General features: G+C 38.5%; 4 protein-coding genes across 4 annotated transcripts; 2 read left to right on the top strand and 2 right to left on the bottom strand.

The window, feature by feature from the left end:
* Nucleotides 1–15,217: 15,217 nt before the first annotated feature.
* Nucleotides 15,218–16,774, top strand: GCK72_005296 (uncharacterized protein; the record flags this gene model as incomplete). The annotated part of the gene is made up of 4 exons (XM_003117061.2): nucleotides 15,218–15,439; nucleotides 15,537–15,704; nucleotides 15,832–16,566; nucleotides 16,616–16,774. 4 exons carry the CDS (start codon nucleotides 15,218–15,220, stop codon nucleotides 16,772–16,774), a joined length of 1,284 nt encoding a protein of 427 aa, XP_003117109.2.
* A 218-nt stretch (nucleotides 16,775–16,992) lies between these two features.
* Nucleotides 16,993–18,018, bottom strand: GCK72_005295 (uncharacterized protein; the record flags this gene model as incomplete). Its single annotated transcript, XM_003117461.2, has 3 exons — nucleotides 16,993–17,229; nucleotides 17,462–17,875; nucleotides 17,920–18,018. The coding sequence occupies 3 exons, from the start codon at nucleotides 18,016–18,018 to the stop codon at nucleotides 16,993–16,995; spliced, it is 750 nt and encodes a 249-aa protein (XP_003117509.2).
* A 440-nt stretch (nucleotides 18,019–18,458) lies between these two features.
* Nucleotides 18,459–19,566, bottom strand: GCK72_005294 (uncharacterized protein; the record flags this gene model as incomplete). The annotated part of the gene is made up of 4 exons (XM_003117346.2): nucleotides 18,459–18,470; nucleotides 18,521–19,318; nucleotides 19,366–19,449; nucleotides 19,495–19,566. The coding sequence occupies 4 exons, from the start codon at nucleotides 19,564–19,566 to the stop codon at nucleotides 18,459–18,461; spliced, it is 966 nt and encodes a 321-aa protein (XP_003117394.2).
* Nucleotides 19,567–20,038: 472 nt separating this feature from the next.
* On the top strand, nucleotides 20,039–20,966 carry GCK72_005293 (uncharacterized protein; the record flags this gene model as incomplete). The annotated part of the gene is made up of 5 exons (XM_003117280.2): nucleotides 20,039–20,128; nucleotides 20,172–20,227; nucleotides 20,271–20,346; nucleotides 20,391–20,786; nucleotides 20,832–20,966. 5 exons carry the CDS (start codon nucleotides 20,039–20,041, stop codon nucleotides 20,964–20,966), a joined length of 753 nt encoding a protein of 250 aa, XP_003117328.1.
* Between the last annotated feature and the right edge of the window lie 377 nt (nucleotides 20,967–21,343).

The following is a 21,343-nucleotide window of genomic DNA, read 5'->3' as shown; positions in this document are numbered from 1 at the left end:
TTTTAAATTAGGTGAAGAGCGTTCTAGTGAAGCTCTCGCACTACTAAACTCCTCCTTGATTTCTTGCTTTTGTTTTGCACTGAAAATAATCGAAGATCTCAAATAGATTCCATTTCTATCAACTCACTTATCATAATGCGGAGAACCCGATCGAAAAGGAGGCGAAGATAATCTTCGTTGTCGATACTTTTCAGGACCCCTGCTAACAGGAGAGTCTTGATGAGTCGACGTTGAAGGCTGACAGTATCTGTCTGATGACTCGTCGTGCTCCCTCGCTGAAAAATCCAAAAATAGAAAACCGAATGACTTCATCAAAGGACTCACTGCCATTACACTGTGGCTTCTTCTCGTCCACCCCAGGTGACTGACTTTCTCCTGAATCTTGGCTCCTTCCTGGTACCATGTCATCGTGAAATTCAGTGTCTTCATCATCATCTTCATCGTTGTTATCCTCGTCACTGTTTTCACGAGCAGTACTTGAACCTTCTTCCTCATCCGAACTAACACTATTGCTATTACTAGTCGAACTGAAATGTTATTCACTCAGACTCCCAACTCATTTGTTCCGAAACTTACGGTTGCATACAGTCATCCTGAATTTCTCGTGGATCCACTGACAATTTGGGTTTCAAAATCTCTTTTACATGATTCTGAATCCGTGACGTAGAAGGTTCAGACAACGTGTCATTCTGTGCCTTCGCCTTCGCTGCTTTTGCCTGCTCGATCTGATCTAATCGCTCCTTTTTGAAGTAGTTATTCAACTTCTCCGGACAATAATCGACTGCCACTTTGTACTCGCCGAAATTGCTGAAATAAAGACAATTAAGCTATACACCCCGCAAGACAATGCTCCCTTTTCTTTCCTACTGTAGTCAATGGGTACTCAAAATGTGAAAGGCTAAATGGGATTACTCAAAAAGGGAAAAGAGCTATAGCCAATTAGTTAAAGATATTTCCAACGAATTGGATTCGAAATAAGATGAATCCTTTTTAGAGGCCCACTGGTAGCCTTTTCAAGTGTTGTGACTGTTGCTTTACGGGTAGCTAACGCTGACTTTCACGTTTTCTGACTTCAAGCTGAGTAGATTACTTTCTCGACCGGTCTGGCGCTCCTTGCCGTTTCTTTTTCAAACTACGAAGTCTAAATTCTATGAACTAACATCAACTGGCTCTGATCAAAACGTAGATCAAAATATAGAAAGAGTTGGATCTTACAAGTTAGCAATAATGATCTATTTCCATTATTAAAAATCATAACTAATCCACATACCATTTCAAAGCTTCACATATGAAATGTGTGCATGGAGCTGCACACCGGTTACGGTAGTTCACCTTTGTCATATAAACGTGGGTGGTGAGTATAGGAGACAATGAATAGAAAAAAGAGGATAGGATGCCAACAAAATAACACTTTAGTGCAAAAAGAACACTCTCTGCGCCCAGGCGCACAATGACTGACTGGGTGCCCTCAAACGTCCAGTACAACTAGGCCACGCCCATCCGTCTCCACCGTCGCGCCAAAATGAATGCATTGGAGGAAATGGGGAAAAAAACGGGGTGAGATACGCAGAGAGTGAGACAACGGTCAGATGGAAAAGCATGAGGGAGAAGCAAAAAGAAAGAAAAAAGCCCTGTTTTAGGCATAAATTACTCTATTTTTGCCACTTGACGAGTAAGTTTTACGAAAGCATAACGTTTCACTAATTGGAAAAGAAGTAAAGTAAGTTGGCAGAGTGTTAGAGTCTTACTACTTGGATGTGCATCTTAAACTGCATATGAAATTAGCTTATTTCAGTCAAAAAAGTAGTCAGAATGAGGGATAGATATGAGAAAGTGAGACATACTTTTTACTCTTATAGTGGTTATAACGATGATCAGCATCATCATCAAAGTCAGCTCACGTCGTCTCGTGTCGCCCCATTCAAAGCAAGTATTTTCTCACGGAAAGAAATAGTAAAGAGCGGAGAGAGAGAAAGAGAGATGAATGAGATGCATGTGTGCATTTATTTACGCATTTTATTTTCGGAAAACGGCGTTGTCATTAGGAACAGCGACTTGCTAGTCAGATGACAGTTCCCAGTCCTTTTCTGATTCAAATGAAAGAGTAACTCACTTTTTGCCTGGAATCTTCAACTTCTTCATAACCGCAACGGAGTCATCGAGATTATCGAAATACAAAATCGCGCTTCTTTCGATCCAATTAACCAAAATATCTTTGATTTTGTTCGAAAACCCCCGAATTGTAAGCATTATCTCCTCGTTGGTCATTGTTTTCGGTAAGTAGAAGATTATTATCCGTAGAGATATTCGTGAAACGCATTGCATCGGCTGAAAAGAAGAAAAAGTTACACTTTCTTTTTTCGTGACGAATGAATTCTCTTTTTGATGACTTTCTGATATGAAGATAGGGGGAGGTCAGCAGACAAAAGGTCAGTCAAATTGTAACAAAAAGCAATATTTTTGAATGTGAAAATGGACGATGGACAACGAAAAGAAAAAGATATGAGGTGTTAAGAAGTGATGACTGAGTCTCTTCTGGCAGAAAATAAAGGGAAAAATAGAAGATATTATTATGAAGAAGGGGGCGGAGTCTATCTCTTTTTATAATTAGGAATACTAGGGAGTGAGAAGAGGAAATGAGCAGAAGTTACTCAAGGGGATTCAAGGAGATAACAAATATCAGATTACGATATACTACAGTAAGAATTTTTTTGTTTTTTATGATTAAAAAGGCATACGAGGGTGAGAAACCAGAAGAGAAGTGGGAAAAAAAGAAAGAGAAGGTCAAGTGGGAGAGAGTGAGAGATACCGAGAAATAGAAGAGATATAGATCTGGTTTTTTGAAATTTTAATGCTAATTAAAAGATGCATACCTTTGGAAGATGTGGATCCATGAGTGCATGAAATGCATCTTCGACATTCGTGAACTGTACCAATGCCAGTGCCTTTCCCTCATGAGAGGCCACCACATCGACACCTATTATTTGACCGTACGAGTTGAACCGTCGGTAATAATATTCGATTGGTTGACGATCCGTATGAGGCACAAACACTGCACAGTTCGCCTTCAAAAGTGCGTCTCCTTTCAGTTCGGGTCCAGTACCATTTGATGTAGATGGCTGGCATATCGGATGTTTGAGGGGCGCTGGTGTCCCATTCCTATAGATAGAAGAATGATTAGAGACTAATAAAAACTAGAAAAAGAAAAAAGGTTACCCTTCAGGTGGATATATAATTTTATATTTCAGCGGTTTCCCGAGAAGCAAACTCTTGTCGTTACGCAGTTTTTGCTCATTGAATCTGAAAATGTTCATATTCATATTTGAAGATTCTACATTAATCTCACTTGTGATGGTGAACTTTCACTTTTCTGACACCAGGTTCCAGTTCAACCATGAAAGAGATGCCAATCGGTACCCCGTATCCTTTTGAATGCTTTTTCACCAATTCAAAAACGTCCCTCTCGGATGTGGATCCACACTGGACTTCGTATATTACACAGACTATTGATTCGGAAGGGAACTCGATGACGGTCCTGTAAATAGATGATATTGAGAGTAGGTATTTTTGTGGGGAAAGGGGACAATGTACATCTGGCATACTGCCAAGCCATGAATCAATACAAGAAGGAAAATGGAGAGAGAGAGACAGACAGTAACTACATCTATTTCTTCGGCCCGTTTACCAGATTAACTGAGAAAAAGGAGAAGATATAAAGAAGAGAAAAAGAGATGAAAAGGCATTCAAGGAGGTAAATCTCCGTGAATCGCGAAAAAATTGGCCGAGAAAAAAGGGGTAGGGGGCAAAAAAGTCTGGTACGCGCAACCCGCTCGGGGTCGTCTTCGCCCGCAGGCCGCCTTGACAGAAGGGTCAACAATCTCACTCTCTCTCTCCCTCTCTACTCTCTTTTCTCTTTTTCTCTCTTGTTTAAATTCTCTCACTCATTTGAACATTCTCGTAATCTACGTCTAACAACGCGGGCATCTATCATTATAACCAATCTTCCTTACCCATTAGCATCACGGACAATCCTCGGAGGCAGTGGAGGAGCAGGAGGTCGTGTTCCATTAACTTCAACCTGACTCCTGAAACAGGACGACGTCGGTTCAGCATCAGAATCCCCATCGACATACCTTTGAGGCGAGAGTTCGTGATTACGGGGCGACGAGCTCTGAGCAGACGATGGGGTCGTGGGCACCGAAGCCATACCACTACAATTTTAGAAGGGTTTCGTGAATCAGAGGAAGAAATGATAGAGCTTACGGTCTATTCGACAGTGAGTCCGGGTTATGATATGTGATTCGGTATGGGGTATCCTCGTCGTATTGTGAATCTGTTTTACATGCAACCGACGCTGATCTTGAGTCCATAAAACTGATAAAAATGACGTCCTTTTGGTCGTCCTGCCTGTATAGTCTTTGGACTGGGCCGAACCTAAATTATTGAAAGTTTGGAAAAGTTCAGAAAAAGAAAAAGAAGATTCCTGACTAGGATTTCGATCTAACTCCTAGAAATGGGTGCGCCATTCTAGTAGATCATACAAATATCAGTTGACCTTTGACCTTTTGTCATTTTTTGTTTAATTTTGATCTACCATGTTTATGATATAAAAACAGAAGTTTACCTGGCGAAATGTGATTGTAAGCTGTCATCCGGTATTGTGCTCGGAAGTCCATATACTGCCACGTGGCGTGATTCTTTTACAGTATTTGTGGAAGGTACTTGCACCATCTCAACATTGCAAAACGTGGAATCTGGAAATTCACAACGTTTCTTGTTTCTTGTAATTGGAAACGGAAACGATTTGAGCAGGAACAAAAAACGGTATTTGGATGTTCAATTATCTATCAAATTAGTTCACGTTACAGATGTTTTGTGATCAAATGAATCACAGAGAACAAAAGAAAAAGGTCAGAATAGCTAGATCTCTTTCAATGCACACATTTCTGATAGCAGGTGTAATATGGTGTCATAGCAATCTGAAAGTTAGTGAAAACCATCAGAATTCAGGTTAGGAACTCTTAAACTGTTAGAAAGCTATACATTCCAGGCTATAATCTTGATTTGTAGTCAAAGTTGTAGTTGTTTTTATGAACTTTCACTTTCAAAAGCGATTTTTAAGCTTGCAGATGCACCATTTTGGGCGCAAACTGGTCATCGGGCATTTTTATGGCTGGGAAATCGAAAAACAAGGCCATAAAAGTGATATGGATGCAAGGGAACGGTTCAAACCGTAACCGAGCCAAACGGATGGGAAAACGGAAGAGCCAGGAATATGGCGAACGAAGGAATCGGGTACGGCGACCAATATAACGGTGGCGAAAACGATGGACACGTCGATTCTGAGTGGACGGGTGTCTGGGTGGGCGACGGGGTATTGGCGGGAGGTCGTCGCCCCCCTCTAGTCCCCCGAATCCACTCACAGACGCTCATACCACACTCACAAGCAACATGACGGTCGCGCTCGCACAAGAGAGAAAGGCCCTACGTCGCGCGTTGTCATTCACTCGCTTCGCATCGCATTCGTCGCCGCTTTCCCGTCTGCGTCTTGAATCGTCGCGATGCCTCTTCTCTCCCGTTTCGTCGTCTTCTCCCGTACTCTTTTTCTCATTTCTAACCACACACTCTGATCGACCGCCCATCTCTCTCCATTTGTCGCTTCGGCGATATAGCCTCGCCCTCCCCGTTTTCATCTTGGTTTTCTTCACAAACAGCGACCGACGACGACGACTACCCCTCCGACACACATTGCATACGCGCTTTGGTCGTGTTTCGTGTCGTCCTCTTCTCATTCAGCTTCAATATATACCCAAACCGAAAACGCATCTGTCCTCATCCCTTTTTCATCGAAAAAATGAACGCACGGCTCCTCACTTCATTTTTTTCCAGAGCTCTTCTCCATCTGTTTTGATCCATTCAAACTTTTATTCAGATCTTTTTGGGGTTGAAACTTTCATATGGAACATTTTAAAATTGGTCGCCAGGATCTAGGTTTAGAATCCAACTCACAACGCGCCACGCCACAATTTTCGATTTCCAGTGTCATTTTCTATTTCAGCCGTCAACAAAAACAATAATTAATTATCTTGGTGTGTGGGTTCATGTTCCTATGAACCAATATGAGTATACAAGATCTTCTTCTTCTTATTATTATTATTTTCTGCGAGAGAGCTTCTTAGGAGAAGATTGAAGAAGCTTTAGACTCCCCCCCCCCTTTCTCTTCTCCGAACAAGAAGAATACGACGGAGTGAGTGTTTTGATTTGACGGCCCGAGCGAGGGGGATTGCTGGCGGAAGGAAAAAGAGAGCGAAAGAGGGGACAAAACCGCTCTCTGGTCGGTGAATCGATGTGCGCCACGAGATGGATCGTGAGTCGGAAGGAGAGTTTAGAGATTCGCGAAGCGGCGGTCGCAAATGTTAGTACGAGTGGTGGGGTGTGGTGAGTGAGTGTTTGCGACGACGATGCGACGAGGGCAATCATCTCCACTCTCCTCCTTCGTGTCGCTTTCATACACTCTTGTACACACTATTACACGTCATTTTAGCTTCTATACACTATTCGACTTCCAACCTTAACAAAAAACTTCGATTTCCACCTGTTTTCATGATTGACTTCAACGGTTTTCTAGAATGTTATTATTCCATCTGTTAGATGTGTGAAGTTGCGAAATTTATGAGAGATAGACGGGACAAAAATGACGCTCTCCACCACAATACTAATCATTTGGTACACAATCTCTCACGTGATACATGTAAATGAGAGAGTGAGACGTGTTTGTTTGCATGCGTGCATGTTAAAATTGGAGTTGTTATTGGGGGGAAACGATGAGACCCCTGCTTTGTACCTAGATATTCAGGGGACTTCAGTCAGCGTTTTTCTCTAGAATTTTGAAATAGTTTCACAGACTGAGACTCTTCCTTCTCTGTTTCCTGGGAACCTAAACGTCATATGGTGCATCGGCCGCATTTTGCATCACACAAATAGTGCCTTTCTTTTAGAAAAAGACCCCCATTCACTTCAGGAATGTAAAGTTTTTAGAAAAAAAAACAACGCAGAGAGATGGAGAGAGACCCTTCAGATCATTTTCTCTTTGTTCCTCCCAACTCCATTTATCACTTCCACGTCATTCACTCTGCGTCTCTTTGTCTTTTTTATCGCTGACTGAATCATCAATTGTATTATTGCAAAAGAGAGAGAGAAAGTGAGAGAGTGTATGGAATCGGAATGAAGAAATAGATGGGGGTCGTCGTTCAAACAAACAGGTGCATTCTCTCATTCTCTCTCTCTCTCTCGTTTCTTTTCCATCTCTAATCTCTTCCAACAATGAGGCCAACGATCAATAAAATTGGTGGCTGACGGCTACCCGTGGTCTCTTCGCACTCTCTTTACTTACCATCTGCTACCTCGACAGACTGACCTTGACGGGAAGGAGGAGAAGGATATCGAATAAAGAAGGAAGAAAGAATACAAAGAGATTTAGAGAAAGACCTCCCCGAAAGCGAACCTTCGAACAATACGTCATTAATTGCAGAGGGGGGTCCGACAGACGAGTTGAATAGTCGTTTGTTCTTCTTTTTTCCGTCTTTTCTAACATCTGCCCCTCTTCTTTCTTGCGCAAAGTTTTCACACAAAGTGCACCATTTCAAAAAGAGAAGTTTTTGCCGAAAAAGAAAAAAGGGAAAGCCGTCAAGTTTTCGTTTCTCTCAAAATGATGGAAGATGTTCAAAAGTTTTTGTTTGAGAAAGAAATAAAGTTTTCTTCTTTCTTTTTTAAAGTGATGGATTCTTTTCGTGGGAAAATGAATGAATTTTGAACGTTTTTGACTACTAAAAATTATAATTTATTGTTAATATTCAAATATAGACCTAATTAATACTTATTCAGAGTTTCATCCTTCTTCAGGTTTCATTTTTCGTGCACAATACTGCTCACAACGATACTTGGTCTTACAGCTTACAGTTGAAAGTTACGAAATTTCAGAGTGTGTCACGGTGTCATTAGTTATTCTAATTTATTCAATTTTTACGAAATTATAAAACGAATTTTTAATTTCAGCTGTTAATAATTGTAAAATCCCATTCTTGTGAGTTAAAACCGAGCAAACAATTTTTTACCGGTTCAGAGTAAATGGGTTTTTTTACAATCATTACCAACAACTGGGACAAAACAACACTTCTTGTTACATTTTTTAAACGTATATCTTTCAACCGAAAGATGTGAGAACAAGTATTTTTCAAACAATTTTCGAGAAATCCAATCTCTCAAGCCGAAATAATACATCTGACAAACGTTTTCAATTATTTTTTTCCATTCCTCTCGAGCTCGATCCTTCGAAACATAAAGAACCCCAACACATTTCTGTCTTGAAGACAATTTTCCGCTCTCTTGCTCTCTCCTCTTTCTGAATCCAATCTATCGTAAAATGTGCACTTTCACTCTTATCGGTGTGAGTCTTCCGTCCCCGTACGATGCTCTTTTCTTCTTCGTTTCCTCTTCAACGACAGAAAGAGAGCCCATGATTATAGTGAATTCCTAATCACCGGTTGCAAAACCCGCCGTTTTGTTCTTTTCTTTCCGTCTTCCTTCTTCTTCTACTGCCATCATCAACAAGAAAAGGAAGAAGAAGAAGAAGAGAATGGGGGATTTTCTGTTATTCGAAGACCGCCTCATTTGTCTGTTCTATTTTTCTTCTTTTCTGCTTTTCCTACTAGACATTTCTATGTAATCTCTGGCCTCTCTTCATCTCTCGCTGCTCTCTTTTATCATGTAAAAATGAAGAAGAAAAGGGGATTGTGATGGCAGAATGGGGACACGAAACAATGGAAAGAAACGCACAATATTTTATGCTTTATTGTATTAAAAATTGTGAACTTTAGACATGGAAAACAGGGAGAAACTATGTAACAAATAACAAGAATACAGAAAAGAAAGAAAAAAGAAATGATTCCAGGCATGTGACTTCTTCCTCAATTATAAGCCTAAATTGCATCACAATCTTCTCTTCAGAATTGGGTAATAATGGTCCATTGAGCTCTCTTCATAGTAATTGCATGTCGTTATATCGATAATTGGCTATTCGGGATCGCTATTATGACTCGGAACCTGAATAAAAAAAAATAGATTATATCTAGTGGAAGGTCCGTGAATATGTGTATAGAAGGTTTTTTCGAGAGGAGAAATGAATCAAGTTAATGCTAATGTTTCTTATTTCCTGGAACTGCAATGTTGATGACTCGTTTCATGATTATAAATAGCTGAAAATGTTAGCTTTGAGAACGAAACTTGATCATTTGAAAATGTTTGCACGGATGAAGATATGTAATCACTCGAATCTTATAATCCACACAGATTATTGTCAGACAGTATGACACTTTTTGAACGCCGGGAATTCGTGAAAAACAGAAAAGGAACACTTGAACAAAACTCAATAAAACAGGGAATGAATGTGTTTTCCATCAGAAGAGAAATCTGAAATTTGATTGAATTCATAGTTGTTATTCCATTCAGAATAGCTGACCACGTCGGCCGTGTTAATTAAGTTTTGCGTAATGAAAGGTGTCGGAAATAAACAGAAAACAGAACTCACAACAGAAGATCTTGTAGGAAAAGGGAATATTTTCAGGGGATGAATGAGATGAAATTTCTATAATATATGAATAGATTTAATCGTGAATACATATTCAAACTATGTTGACTACAGTGGCAAATCAGTGTGAATGAAAAATTAAGAGAGCATACATTGAGCTGGAATTTTCAAGTATTTTTCAGAGTTCACCGCGACTAATATCATCAGAATACATCAAAACAGATATTCGGAGATGGGACCGCTTCACATATTTTCAGAATCTCCTATCATGGGAACAAAGTTTTTTTCAAAATAAACATGGCCACCTCTTCTCAGATTAAAGAGAATCCTGATTCAAAAATTTCAAAAATTTGCAATTGTACAGTAAATATTTATATTTCAGTTTTATCTTCGTTCCGAGCTCCAAGAATTGATTTTATGATTCTGTCGTATTATAATTTTTCATCTGAAATTTCGTGAAACTTCCTAATAGTCGAAACGTATTCCATTAAAATCATTCAAGTTTTCAGTAGCTTTGATTCGTGTTGCAAACCAATCAGGGTATTTTGTTCTCGAAGAAATCCCTTCAGATCCAATTGTGCTGATCACGTTATCTGAATTCAAAACAATCAAAAAATACTGTAAATACTGTAATTAAAGCAAACATTTATTACCACTTTGATATAGTTTCTACATATTAGAGTTTTTATTAGAATAACAGTTTGTTTTGTCTCTTTTCGTTTTCATAATTCTTGATAATTTATAAATGGATGAAGAGTTGAAGAAAGTAAAATAACTGAAAGTAAGAGAACATATAAAAACATACCTGTAACAGAAGCATATCCCCATGACTATTTTTTTCGTTCACTTTAATGTTCAAATTGTTTTTTCAGCATCTTATTGCAATATGCGTCTGAACTTGGCTAAATCATTTCGATTCATCCAATCCCACACACAGAAGAACAAAAGATTGAAACGCATGTGATTTAATTACAGTTTGTACAGTAACTAGCTGCATAGATGTCTAAAAAAAATTATGTTAAAAGTCAAAAAAAATCTGAACTTCATAGATAGTTTACTATCTTTTTTCAGAAATTGTTTTTGGAGGTAAGGAGAACAAGCTGATTCCTGGAGGATACCTGGTTTAACCAAACCTATCTACAATTACTGTATGAATTCTTTGAAGCAGCTGATTCTCATTCTGTTCACATTTCTTAACTTTTTAAAACAGTTTTTCTTTTATGTTTTCTCCGATTCTCTAGCTTCCAACCTCAATAAAAGTGTAATATTCTAAAGTTCAATGTTTTATTTCCAAACTATAAAATCTGAGACCACCTGTAAAATTCAAATTGTAAAATTCAAAAATAATTTTTGTTAAAACTTTTTGTGTTCAAATATTATTGTTCATCGCTATTCCAAAGTTTAAGTTTTAGTTTTAAATGAATGTCAAGAGTTATTCCATTTCGGTAATTTGGAATTCTAAATTTGGATTATTTCACCTGTCAAAACTTTTGAGATAAATACAAATTCTCCTCAAGTATAATAAAAAATTTCTAGGAATCACAATGCCGTGAAACTTCTTTTGAAATTTACAGTGTTATGGGATCGAGTCAAGATGAAAGACTTTTCAGAATGCGAGTGAAATTTTGCAATAATACAAATACACCATGTTTATGAATCTGATTTCTCTAAAAATATTTGAGTTACACATCCAGGAGTTTCCAGAGGAATTATGGGTACATCTTGTGTTAAAAGCTGGACCTGGATGAGCTGAAGATCTACTTTATTTCAATAACTCTCACAAGGGAAGGATCCCGAATCAAGATGGAGTTACAGGTCGAGACATATATCACTAGAACGGAAATTTTGCGCTGATTTCAAATATGTATTCTGTTTTTGCTAAATGATCTCGTAAAAAAAGTTATGTGACTTCTCAGTGCAAAAATTAGCATTTTCAAGACTCCTAAAATTAAAATTAACCTCTTTCTTAATTTTTTCAAATTTTTTGTTTTATACGTATGAGTACGGATGTAAAGATGATTTTGACCTAGTTTGATTTCAGAATTTATTTTCAAAAAAATTTTGTGGAGTTTCTTAAATTTTCAAAAAGACGCAAGAATTCTAGAATTCTGTTTTCCCATGATTAAAGTAATTTATCTTTGTTTACTGATAAAAGAATTTCCAGAAAAGTCGTTACTTGAATTACCATGTTTTCTCCGTATTCAAAAATCAATTTTCTCAATTCATTCAATCCAAAAACATTCATTCCACGAAGTTAAAACGAGATTACTGAGAATTCGAACAACTGAAAATCCGGTACAAATACCAGCTCGTTTTTGAAAATCTCTGAATTTCGGAATTCCCCTCTGAATGAAAATTCAATTTCAAAAAGTCCATATCACTTCTCTTTTTGATCTTTTCTATTTAGAACAATCGGGGGTAACTGCTCATCTGTTGTGTCCACGTTGTCATATCGAATTTCGTTTCAAAATGAGAAATCAGTGATAAATCACGTTTTTCTCCGTTTCATTCCTGCGTTTCTATCGTATTCAATTCGTTTTCCCAACATCTAATATGTCTATTTTTGGCGCCGCGCTCTTTGAAGATTTTCTCTGCGTCTCCTCGAATCACCACACTATTTCTTCGTTATTCGACAAGCGCAAACTTCCGGTGATTACTGTAGCATAGAATAAGAGAAATGAGAAGAAGAAGGAGAGGAATGAAGCGGTTATCACCATTTAGATATACATTTATTTTTCTTCTTTTTCCTTTTTTTCTTCCGTTGCCTCCCTTTTATATTGCCCCCGTTTTCCCCCATGATCTACAGTATCTCCAAAAGGGGCGGAGTCTTCTCTAGATTCAACTTTGATTTCTTCGTTTCGTGAACTTTGAAAGATTAAAGTTACCAACACAATCCAAACGGTTCACTTGATTTATTGGCACTTCCTTCACAAAAAGATAAGATTGGTTCAGATGTGTATCAGAAAAAACTATTTTATGGGAACTGTCCTTTTTAGGAACAAAACGTTGGTACATCAAAGATTTTCAATGAATCCCTAAGCGGAGAGGGGAAAAAAATCTACATAACGATGGATCAAAATCCACAAACTCTAAAAGTCAAACCACCAGACAATGCAAATGTTTGACCGCAAAACCTCATAGTGACGTCTTGAGAATACACAGAATCTTCTTTAGTTTGAATACAAAAATGACGTTATCTTTATAGATTCGTGTGAAATCATGATCTAAATGGTCTATATTCTCAGAGACAGATGATATCATGGATTCCAATGAGTTTTGATATAAAAGAAACTAAAACTCACTTCGCACCTAGTTCAAATTGTACGTTTCAACAATTCGAAAAAAGAAAAGAAGCTTCAATAATTGATTTGTGGAAACAAACTTTCATCACTATATTCTACATTTTTATCGAAAAAATAAAATAAAATACTTTCTAGATTCAGCCAACCTATTTCTAATTTAGTCAAAAACTACTTCCTTTTCTTTGATTTCAAAAATAACAAGTTTTTCATCTGAAACCTCTTCCTTTTGTTCCGCATTCGTCTCAAAAATAGTAAAAGTTTTGTAACCGTATTCCAAATTAAAAAATCCAGCGAATTGAGTGCATGACTGTAACCAGAATTCATGTTTTTTGTGATCTGAATCCTCTCAGAATCAGTTTCCTCAACTTTCACTCGTTACCAGTCTAATCATATGACAGTCAGTTTCAGTCATCATTCCTGCTTTTTCTCATTCTCTGTTTTGTTTTTTCTTTGATCCCATCATTCGACTTTCCGTATTTTCTTACATTTCTGAACCCCCTGAACAACTTTCTGCACTCTGTAGTCCCGTGCAAAAACTTAAAAATAGAATGGGAAACTACATATACTCAGATCCAAATATAGATTTGTAATCACCACGTGATTCAGGGTACTGTAGTTTCTATTTCGGCTGTTCGGTGAAGTAAGATACCTCCCGCTAAGGAATTCATTCGGCTATCAAGAGAATCTTGCTTTGATTCCAAAAATTGGAAATTCGTGCTTTAAATTTCAGTCTTTCCTCATTTGATCACTCAAAAATTATGACCATCAACAACCATTTTTGCAGTCGTATTTACACTTTTTGTAGACTGCGCAGTCAAGGTTTTTGAGTGATCAAATGATACAAATAGTCATAAACAAATTAGTGTTTTTGATGTGTTTTTTGTCACTCATTTATGATTTGACCAATGGAGTCAAAGCTTAAAAAAACAGCAATTAAAATTAAGTTTGAAATTTCTAGTCCCTCGCGAGTGGCACCTGGGGAAGTACCTTCCGTATCTGGACATTATCAAGTACATTCAATTGTAATATATTTCAAAAAGAAGAATGTGTCTACGTCGAGAAATCATCACCAACCGTCCCGAGACAAATCGAAAATCTTCTTTGAAAGTATTGAACTTTCAACTTATCACCATAGATTACCTCTCTCTTTTTCGTCGTTTTCTTCTCTATTTCCTCATAATTTCCGCTGGCTTATCACTCACATCCAATTCGACAATGAAGAATCAAAATCAACGAATCCAAAATAGAACTCGTCGCTTCTCTCTTTTCCTTCATTTCCTCTGCGCAATGTCTCTTATGTCCGAAAAGATAACCGAAGTGTGCTTGTGACGTAGTCAAATGTCTTCGTCTCTTTTCAAATCTATGCTATATCTCTCTGGAATCTCAAGTTGATCTACCAACGATGAAAGACTAACTAGGCTCCGCCCACTCTGATTCCAATTATATTAGACCGTCGAAACTGTCAATCTGCACATTCATCAAACTTTGAGAGGGTAGGAGATCGGAAGTACTGTAGATGATTCTCTGATTAGTTTCTCTGACTTTTGAAGGTTTGAAGATTCTTTTCCGAACAGTCTTTGATGACGTCAAAAGACTATTTCAAATCTTGAATTCCTATTTATAAGCGAGTACTTTTCAAAGATTTTTTCGTCATTAGTGCACTACAGTCTCCAGTATTCAGCGAAGATCACTTGGCTTTTTCTGGATTACTGTATTTTAGTATCCTCCCTACAGTATCCTAGACTGACCAATCACTGATTCACTTTTCTTTTTTTAGAATATACCCATCAGACACTACAAAAAACAGTGGCTTCTTCTAAACCAGTCATCTTTTTTATTTCCATTTGAGAATGTGATTGATGAGTCGTCCTCCTCCACCTCCATTTCCTCCCACGCATGTTATCATTATGACCTGGCAATACCTCATTTCCATATATAATAATACAGTATCCAAAATATTTGTCCTCTACTTTATTCGGTCTCTCTTGACTTTTCCCCTTCTTCCCGCCCCTATTTTTGTCACGTTATCTCGTCTGTGTGTAACCTCCACACCGCTACGTTTTCGTTATCATCTCTGATAGTTTTGCCCCCTCTCCTCTTAAAACTTCTCGACTGCTTTTCCCTCGTCGTCGTTTGAACCAGTTACACAGAGTGTATATGTACCTCTTTTCACTTTCTCTTTCTGAATCTGATGACTCTCGATGTGACTTTTCTTAACTATTGTAATAATTCTTTCTCTCAATTTCATTTATATTTCAGCTTCATCTCTCATTCTCTCTTTCCCACCCAAACTGACGAGCTATCATTGCTTATGTTCTCACTTCTCCACATGCTCATTCTGTTTCTTCTGACGACGACTCTTGCCGCGGAAGTCGTCGTTAAGATGACTCCGAAGGCAGTTGCTCACGTCTTCAAAAAGGAAATGTCTGCTCTTCACAAATCAGTTCTTCATCTCAAACCACCACCATTTCAAGCCACCTATCTCGGTCTTGAGGTGACAATTGACCACCTTCAAGTCGTTGATTTAAAAATGCCGAGGCTTACTTATGAGGTTAGTCATTATTCACACACCCTTTATTTTCTGATAAAATAGTTTAGGTTTCCGTTTCCTGAAACTCCCAACTCCCTCCAACATGACATAATTTCAGACATCCACGTCATCATCCCAAATGACATTCAAATTAATCGGTGGATCTGCCCGCCTTCTCGGACAATACTCGGCTGTCTACAAAACGAAACGAGAGGGACAATTCGAAATGAATCTCGAACATTTCCATTTATCTGTTCCGGTGCAACGAAACTCATTGACGAAATTTGTGAGTTTTACTTTCTTTTTTTCTGAAAATAATCCGCCTTCTTTTTGGTAAATAATCTGCAGAAGAATGTGCACTCATTCACTCACTCGTATGACTTTTATCTGATCATCAACAAACTTTTTTTCAGGCTGTCTCTTCTGATTTGTGTACATTGGAAGTTGATGAATCTATTATCACAATGAGACCAGTTCTCCCAGAACAAATATCTGAAAAGATTCGATTTGATCTGTTGGAACAACTTCGATTGGCTTCTTGCACGAAGGCCACATCGTTATTCGCCAAAATGAATAGCAAATTGATGCACTTCGCAGAGGCAACAGATATCAGTCAAGGAGGACATCCATCTCATATCAACGTGGAACTTCAATTCCAGAATCCAACAGCAGAAGATGATTCTGCAATCCACGTGGATGTGTCTGAAAGTGTTATCAATGCTGAACTTTCTAAACTGTACTCTACTGCAAACACTAGATTCATCTGGAATGATGTGCCCGAGATTAAGGATCTTTTGAAGACTTGCAAGGCTTCTGAATGCAAATTTTTCGAGGATGGAGACATTGTTTCATCGTTCTTCGATCGTCCATCTGTCAGAATTCACTCGGATGATTCCATTTCTCTCCGACTTCCCCTTTCCACATCATTGACAACTACCGGTGGACAAGAACTATTCCGAATTCAAACAGAAGTCAATCTCAATTTGGAAGACGTCGTTTTGGAGCAACCAGAAAATGGAGATGTCTCATGGAGTGCAAAGTTCCGTGTCAAAGATATCAATATTCTCCAGACGTCGAGCTCCAGAAATTTCCAAAAGTTCGCGACAACTATGGAGTCGTGGATTGATGGTCATAAGGGATTTTTAGAGGTAAAACATTCATATCCAAGGGCATCTTCTAATTTCCCCATTTTTTCAGAATCTCTTGAACACATACATTCGTGGAAGTCTTCCAGTTCATCTCAGATCCCCACTGGTCTGGACGCATCGTCTTCATGCTCGTCCAAACTTTTCCACGTCATCTCTCAACTTCCTTGTCCATCCACACTTCTCACCACCACTTCGGGTGCTCGCCTAGATATTTTCTCGTTTCGAACTCCTTATCTGTAGTTGTTGGTAAACCTCTTAATTGTGATCTCATTCAAATTTGATACTCAAATCCCAAGCAAACTGGTAAACTTCTGAATTTCTTGAATTTAATAAACAATTCATGACTGAACAACAATACATAAAAAATCTAAACTCAGCTGAAAATTGAAAAAAAAGAACTAGAAAAAACAGCAATAAACCAATTAACTATCCGGTAAATCCAGCATTCGTGTCATTTGACCGCATTGTATCCATAATTTCTTTCGCTCTGTCCGCGTACTTCTTCGCTTGGTCTAAGTTTTTCGGTACTCCATCTCCTAATTTGAACATCCTAGAGACGTTTGCACAACTTTGCGGGATATCTAGGTCACACGCTCGAATTGCAAACTGAAGACTCTTTTCCATATCTCGTGACAACTGTCCAAGTTCTGATCTGTCGAGCTCCTGAAAACTCTCATCATTGATTACGAAATACACAACTTGAAACGTCATTTGTTTTATCGTAAAGGATTATAATACCTTTTTGTTTTCAGCATTCCTCACATTTTTTAAAAGGATAATATGCAATAAGACGAGTCACGAGGAAAAAAATAGTAAATTAATACATGGGAACTAGTAAAAATGGACAGAAGGGATGTTTGAAATATTTTGAAACAGGCAGTAGGATTCGACATACCTTTGCTTCTCCGGACGCTGTTGTCTTGAACTTTTCTTTGTTTCCCATATACCAAGTACTCAGCAGCCAACATGCTTCTCCATCTTCTAGTTCACACGCTCTTCTCATGTATCTTTCAGCTTTTTCAGAATCCGCTTTTCGATCTTTTTCACCATTCCAATGAACAAGTGACAGATATCGACAACCTTGTGGAATGTTTGCATCACAAGCAATCTTCATTGGACGGACCATTTTTGTTAGATTGGAATCGTCTCCAGCTTTTCCAGCCAACATATACATTCCATACTTAAAACATGACTTTGGATAGCTGTGCTCGTCACAGTTTTTTTTGAAAATTGCGAGAGCGGAAGAAAAGTTTTGTTGAAGAGCTTCCATATACTCTCCAAGTAGTTGACACGATTCTGGTCGTTTTTCCTGATAAATCATGTTAGAATTGACATTTTTCGATTTATTCTTACTTCGTAACATCCGAATCTGTATTCGATTCCAATATTTTTGACATATTCGGCCCTTTCCGCCTGCTCTTGCATAGCCTCTTCGCTTATTTTACCCGACATCTGTTGAAAAAAATATATAATAGGGCCACGTTTTTTGTAGGAATAGCAGTATCGAAACACGAAATCACTGTAAATAAATTACACTTTAGTTTAATCATTGACTTTCATTTGATAATTGCGGGACTCAAGACGAATACAATAAAAATAATGTCAAAAGAACTCGCTAATCGTGACAAGAAACTCGACGAACAGCATAAAATAGATTGCCATCCGAATTTACACAAAAGCCCTACCAGTAGCGAGTGACAAACAGTATGAGTAACTGAATGGGTTATTCTCTTTAAATATATAGACAAATGGGCAATTGACAAGGCGATCATTAGACTTCTTGAATTCTGGAGAAAGGGGAACAAGTGTTAGGTGGAAAAGGAGAATACGAATAAATTATATGTGGTCAGATTTGATGGAGGTGTTTCGCAACCGGGAGAGATGTTCATAATCTATTCTTCATCCTAAAAATATAATAAACTGTATTTCCTTCACATTTGAAATTATAACTTACGAGAGAGCTGAAGATGAAATTGATCGCAGCTTCTTCGTTTTTGTCACATGCAAAGTATGCCTCGACAACAAGAGCCTCTGGGGCGTTCGAAACTATGGACTTGATTCTAGCAATCGCTTCCGCTTCCTCAGGGCTGAGATGGATCACATGACGGCGTGGCTGTCTGGCTTGAGCGTTTCCTTCTTCAACCCCTCCGGCAGGTGGGGCTGATCCGTTCAAAATATCCATGAATGCTTGTTGGTTGTTTTGAATTGTTTGCACAAGTCTTGGGTTAACAGCGGCCAATTGCTGGAGAACAGCAGCAAGCATCTCCGGATTCTGCTGAATCATGTTTCTAATTTCACCGAGTTGTGGCATATTAGCTAGCATGTTCAAATCGTCATTGGCATCCTCCTCATTTTCCACAGCTGGAGCGTCTGCCAATAAAGGTTCCTGATCAACGACATCCTCTGGGATACCAGTGAGCAGAAACTCAACTGCGCGATCAGCATTCCAAAAAGCAGCACGGAGCGCAGCAATAGTTTGCTCTCGATCGTATCCCATTCCTGTGATAGCTGAGACGGTATCTTCTTGCTGTGAGGTGAGTTGTTCGGCTGCTGCTGGAGCAGCTGGAACCGGATCAGCGATCGAAGCCGGAGCTGCAGGCGTGGATGGAGCGTTTTCCTGAACGACTGGTGCAGATGATGTCGCTGTTGAAGCTGGTTCAGCTGCTGTAACTTTCTTCTTAGCGAGCATCACAACAACAAATTTCGACGAGTCGAATCCGACCTCTCCTACTTTAGTCGCATCATCCAGAATCTGCAAGAAAGAAATGGAAAGTTTTCATTGATTGACGCCTAGTAAACCTTTCCATTATAAATTAGCTTTTGCAACTCTGGGGCATAATCGTCTCCTCGTTCCGATGCAACCAATGCTTTTACCTCGGCAATCTGAATCAAATACACTAGATTTTTGAAGAAATTTAAATAACTCACTGTCTGCTCTTCGTTCAGTTCGAGGTGAAAATTGAGTTGAGTCAAAGTCCTGAAAGCGACGGACAACGGCATTTCTGAAATTTCGTCGTTTAAGTTTTATCTGGACTTAGAAAATGAGTGTAAACCCAAATAAAAGTGGTATGAATCGTTAAAAAATCAGTTAATTCAGATGGAAGATTGAAAAGTTATTCGAGTAATTGAAAAGTAATTTGGAATTTCAAGTAAAAGCAAAAGACTGATGAAGAAACACAACATAATAATCGAAAATGTCATTCTCGTCGTGAAAGGGTATTAAAAACCATTGAAGAAAACAAAAAAAAAACTGAATATGTGCGCGAAAATGAGTCGATTTCAATGGCTTGCTGCCCCTGCGTTTAAAGGCGCACATGATTTGAACGCGGTTCGTGGTGAGACCTGCAAGAATTGTCATTATGTCGATTTACGGGCACTATTTTATTTTCGTTATTTTAAAAATTTTAATCAAATCAATCCGTATTTCGTGATAATAGGGTTTTCTTGTTTTATTTAACAATTTTTTCAGAATATGTCTGTTGCTCACAAAAATCTTCTGGCTCTCTGGGCTAAAGAGCCAAAAGACTTGGTCGCAGTTGAGAAAGCTCTCAACGATTTGACGGTTTGTGATTATAATATTTAAGCTAAATATCATTATTTTATAGACTGCTCTTAATGGATGTAATGATTTTAATGAACAACAATCGGCTTTGGCATCTAAGTAAGTAAAAACTATTTTTTTCATGAACAAGACTAGGTTTCAGGGATCTGTACGAAATTTCAGTGCTCTTGGCAATCCTCAAGCATGATTTCGACACCTTCGACGACTATATCAACCAGGTTTGTTTATTTCCTTTAACTTGCAATCTGAATTCCTTTTTCAGGCCCACACTTACTATACGATGGTTCCTGAAAATTCCGAAAATAAACACCTCATGACTGGTCTTCACCTAATGTTCTTGCTTGCTAGCAACCGACTTTCCGATTTCCACATGGTGCTTGAGCAAGTTCCTCAAAAGGAACAGACTTCCAACGCCTACATTACGACACCAGTTCGCATCGAGCAAAGTTTGATGGAAGGTGCATACAATAAAGTTGTTCTGACTGAGAAAAACATCCCGAGCCCATTCTACTCTGTCTTCATCCACATCATGCTCGACACCATTCGTCGTGAGATTGCTTCATCAATCGAGAAGTCGTTTAAAGTTTTAACCGCTAAAGATGCTACAGTCATGCTTCTTTTCGATAACGACCAACAAATGCTCCAATACGCAGAAGAGGTTTACATCCGCCTGATTATCAGCAGAAACTGATTTAAATTACAGAGAAAATGGCATTTGGATGGAGAGCGTTTCGTTTTCGAAGTCGAAGTTGCTCAGGAAAAGCCGGTGAACCTTGACACTGTGCGAATTGCCACTCAAACAATCTTTTACGCGAAACAACTCGAACAAATTGTCTAACCGGTGTCTTTCATGAACTCAACAATTGTGTGTGTGTAAACTGATCCTTTTAATTTATTTCCTTTTCATGGATCGTTTCTAAAAATGAATGATTCTAATTCCAGCTTGGGAAAATCATCTGACAATGTACCCGAATACGCTGTCTTACAAGGCTGTTACAAGGGAACCTTTTTCATACACCGGTTGGGAATTTGATGAAACTTGGCACACATATGCTTTCGAATGTGCTCAATTGAATGGCGTTGTCAGAATTTGCAGAGTTCTTCTCATTGGCTAGAAATCTCGATCTGAAAATTCTGGAAATCCAAGCCTCAATTTGACCACGCGGCATCGCCCTCTTGACTCTCCTTCTCTCAATACAAAAAGCATCGAGAATG

Source organism: Caenorhabditis remanei, chromosome II (assembly GCF_010183535.1).
Source record: "Caenorhabditis remanei strain PX506 chromosome II, whole genome shotgun sequence".
NCBI lineage: Eukaryota > Metazoa > Nematoda > Chromadorea > Rhabditida > Rhabditidae > Caenorhabditis > Caenorhabditis remanei.
The sequence above is the reverse complement of the archived record's forward strand: the minus strand, read 5'-3'. Positions and strand labels throughout refer to the sequence as shown.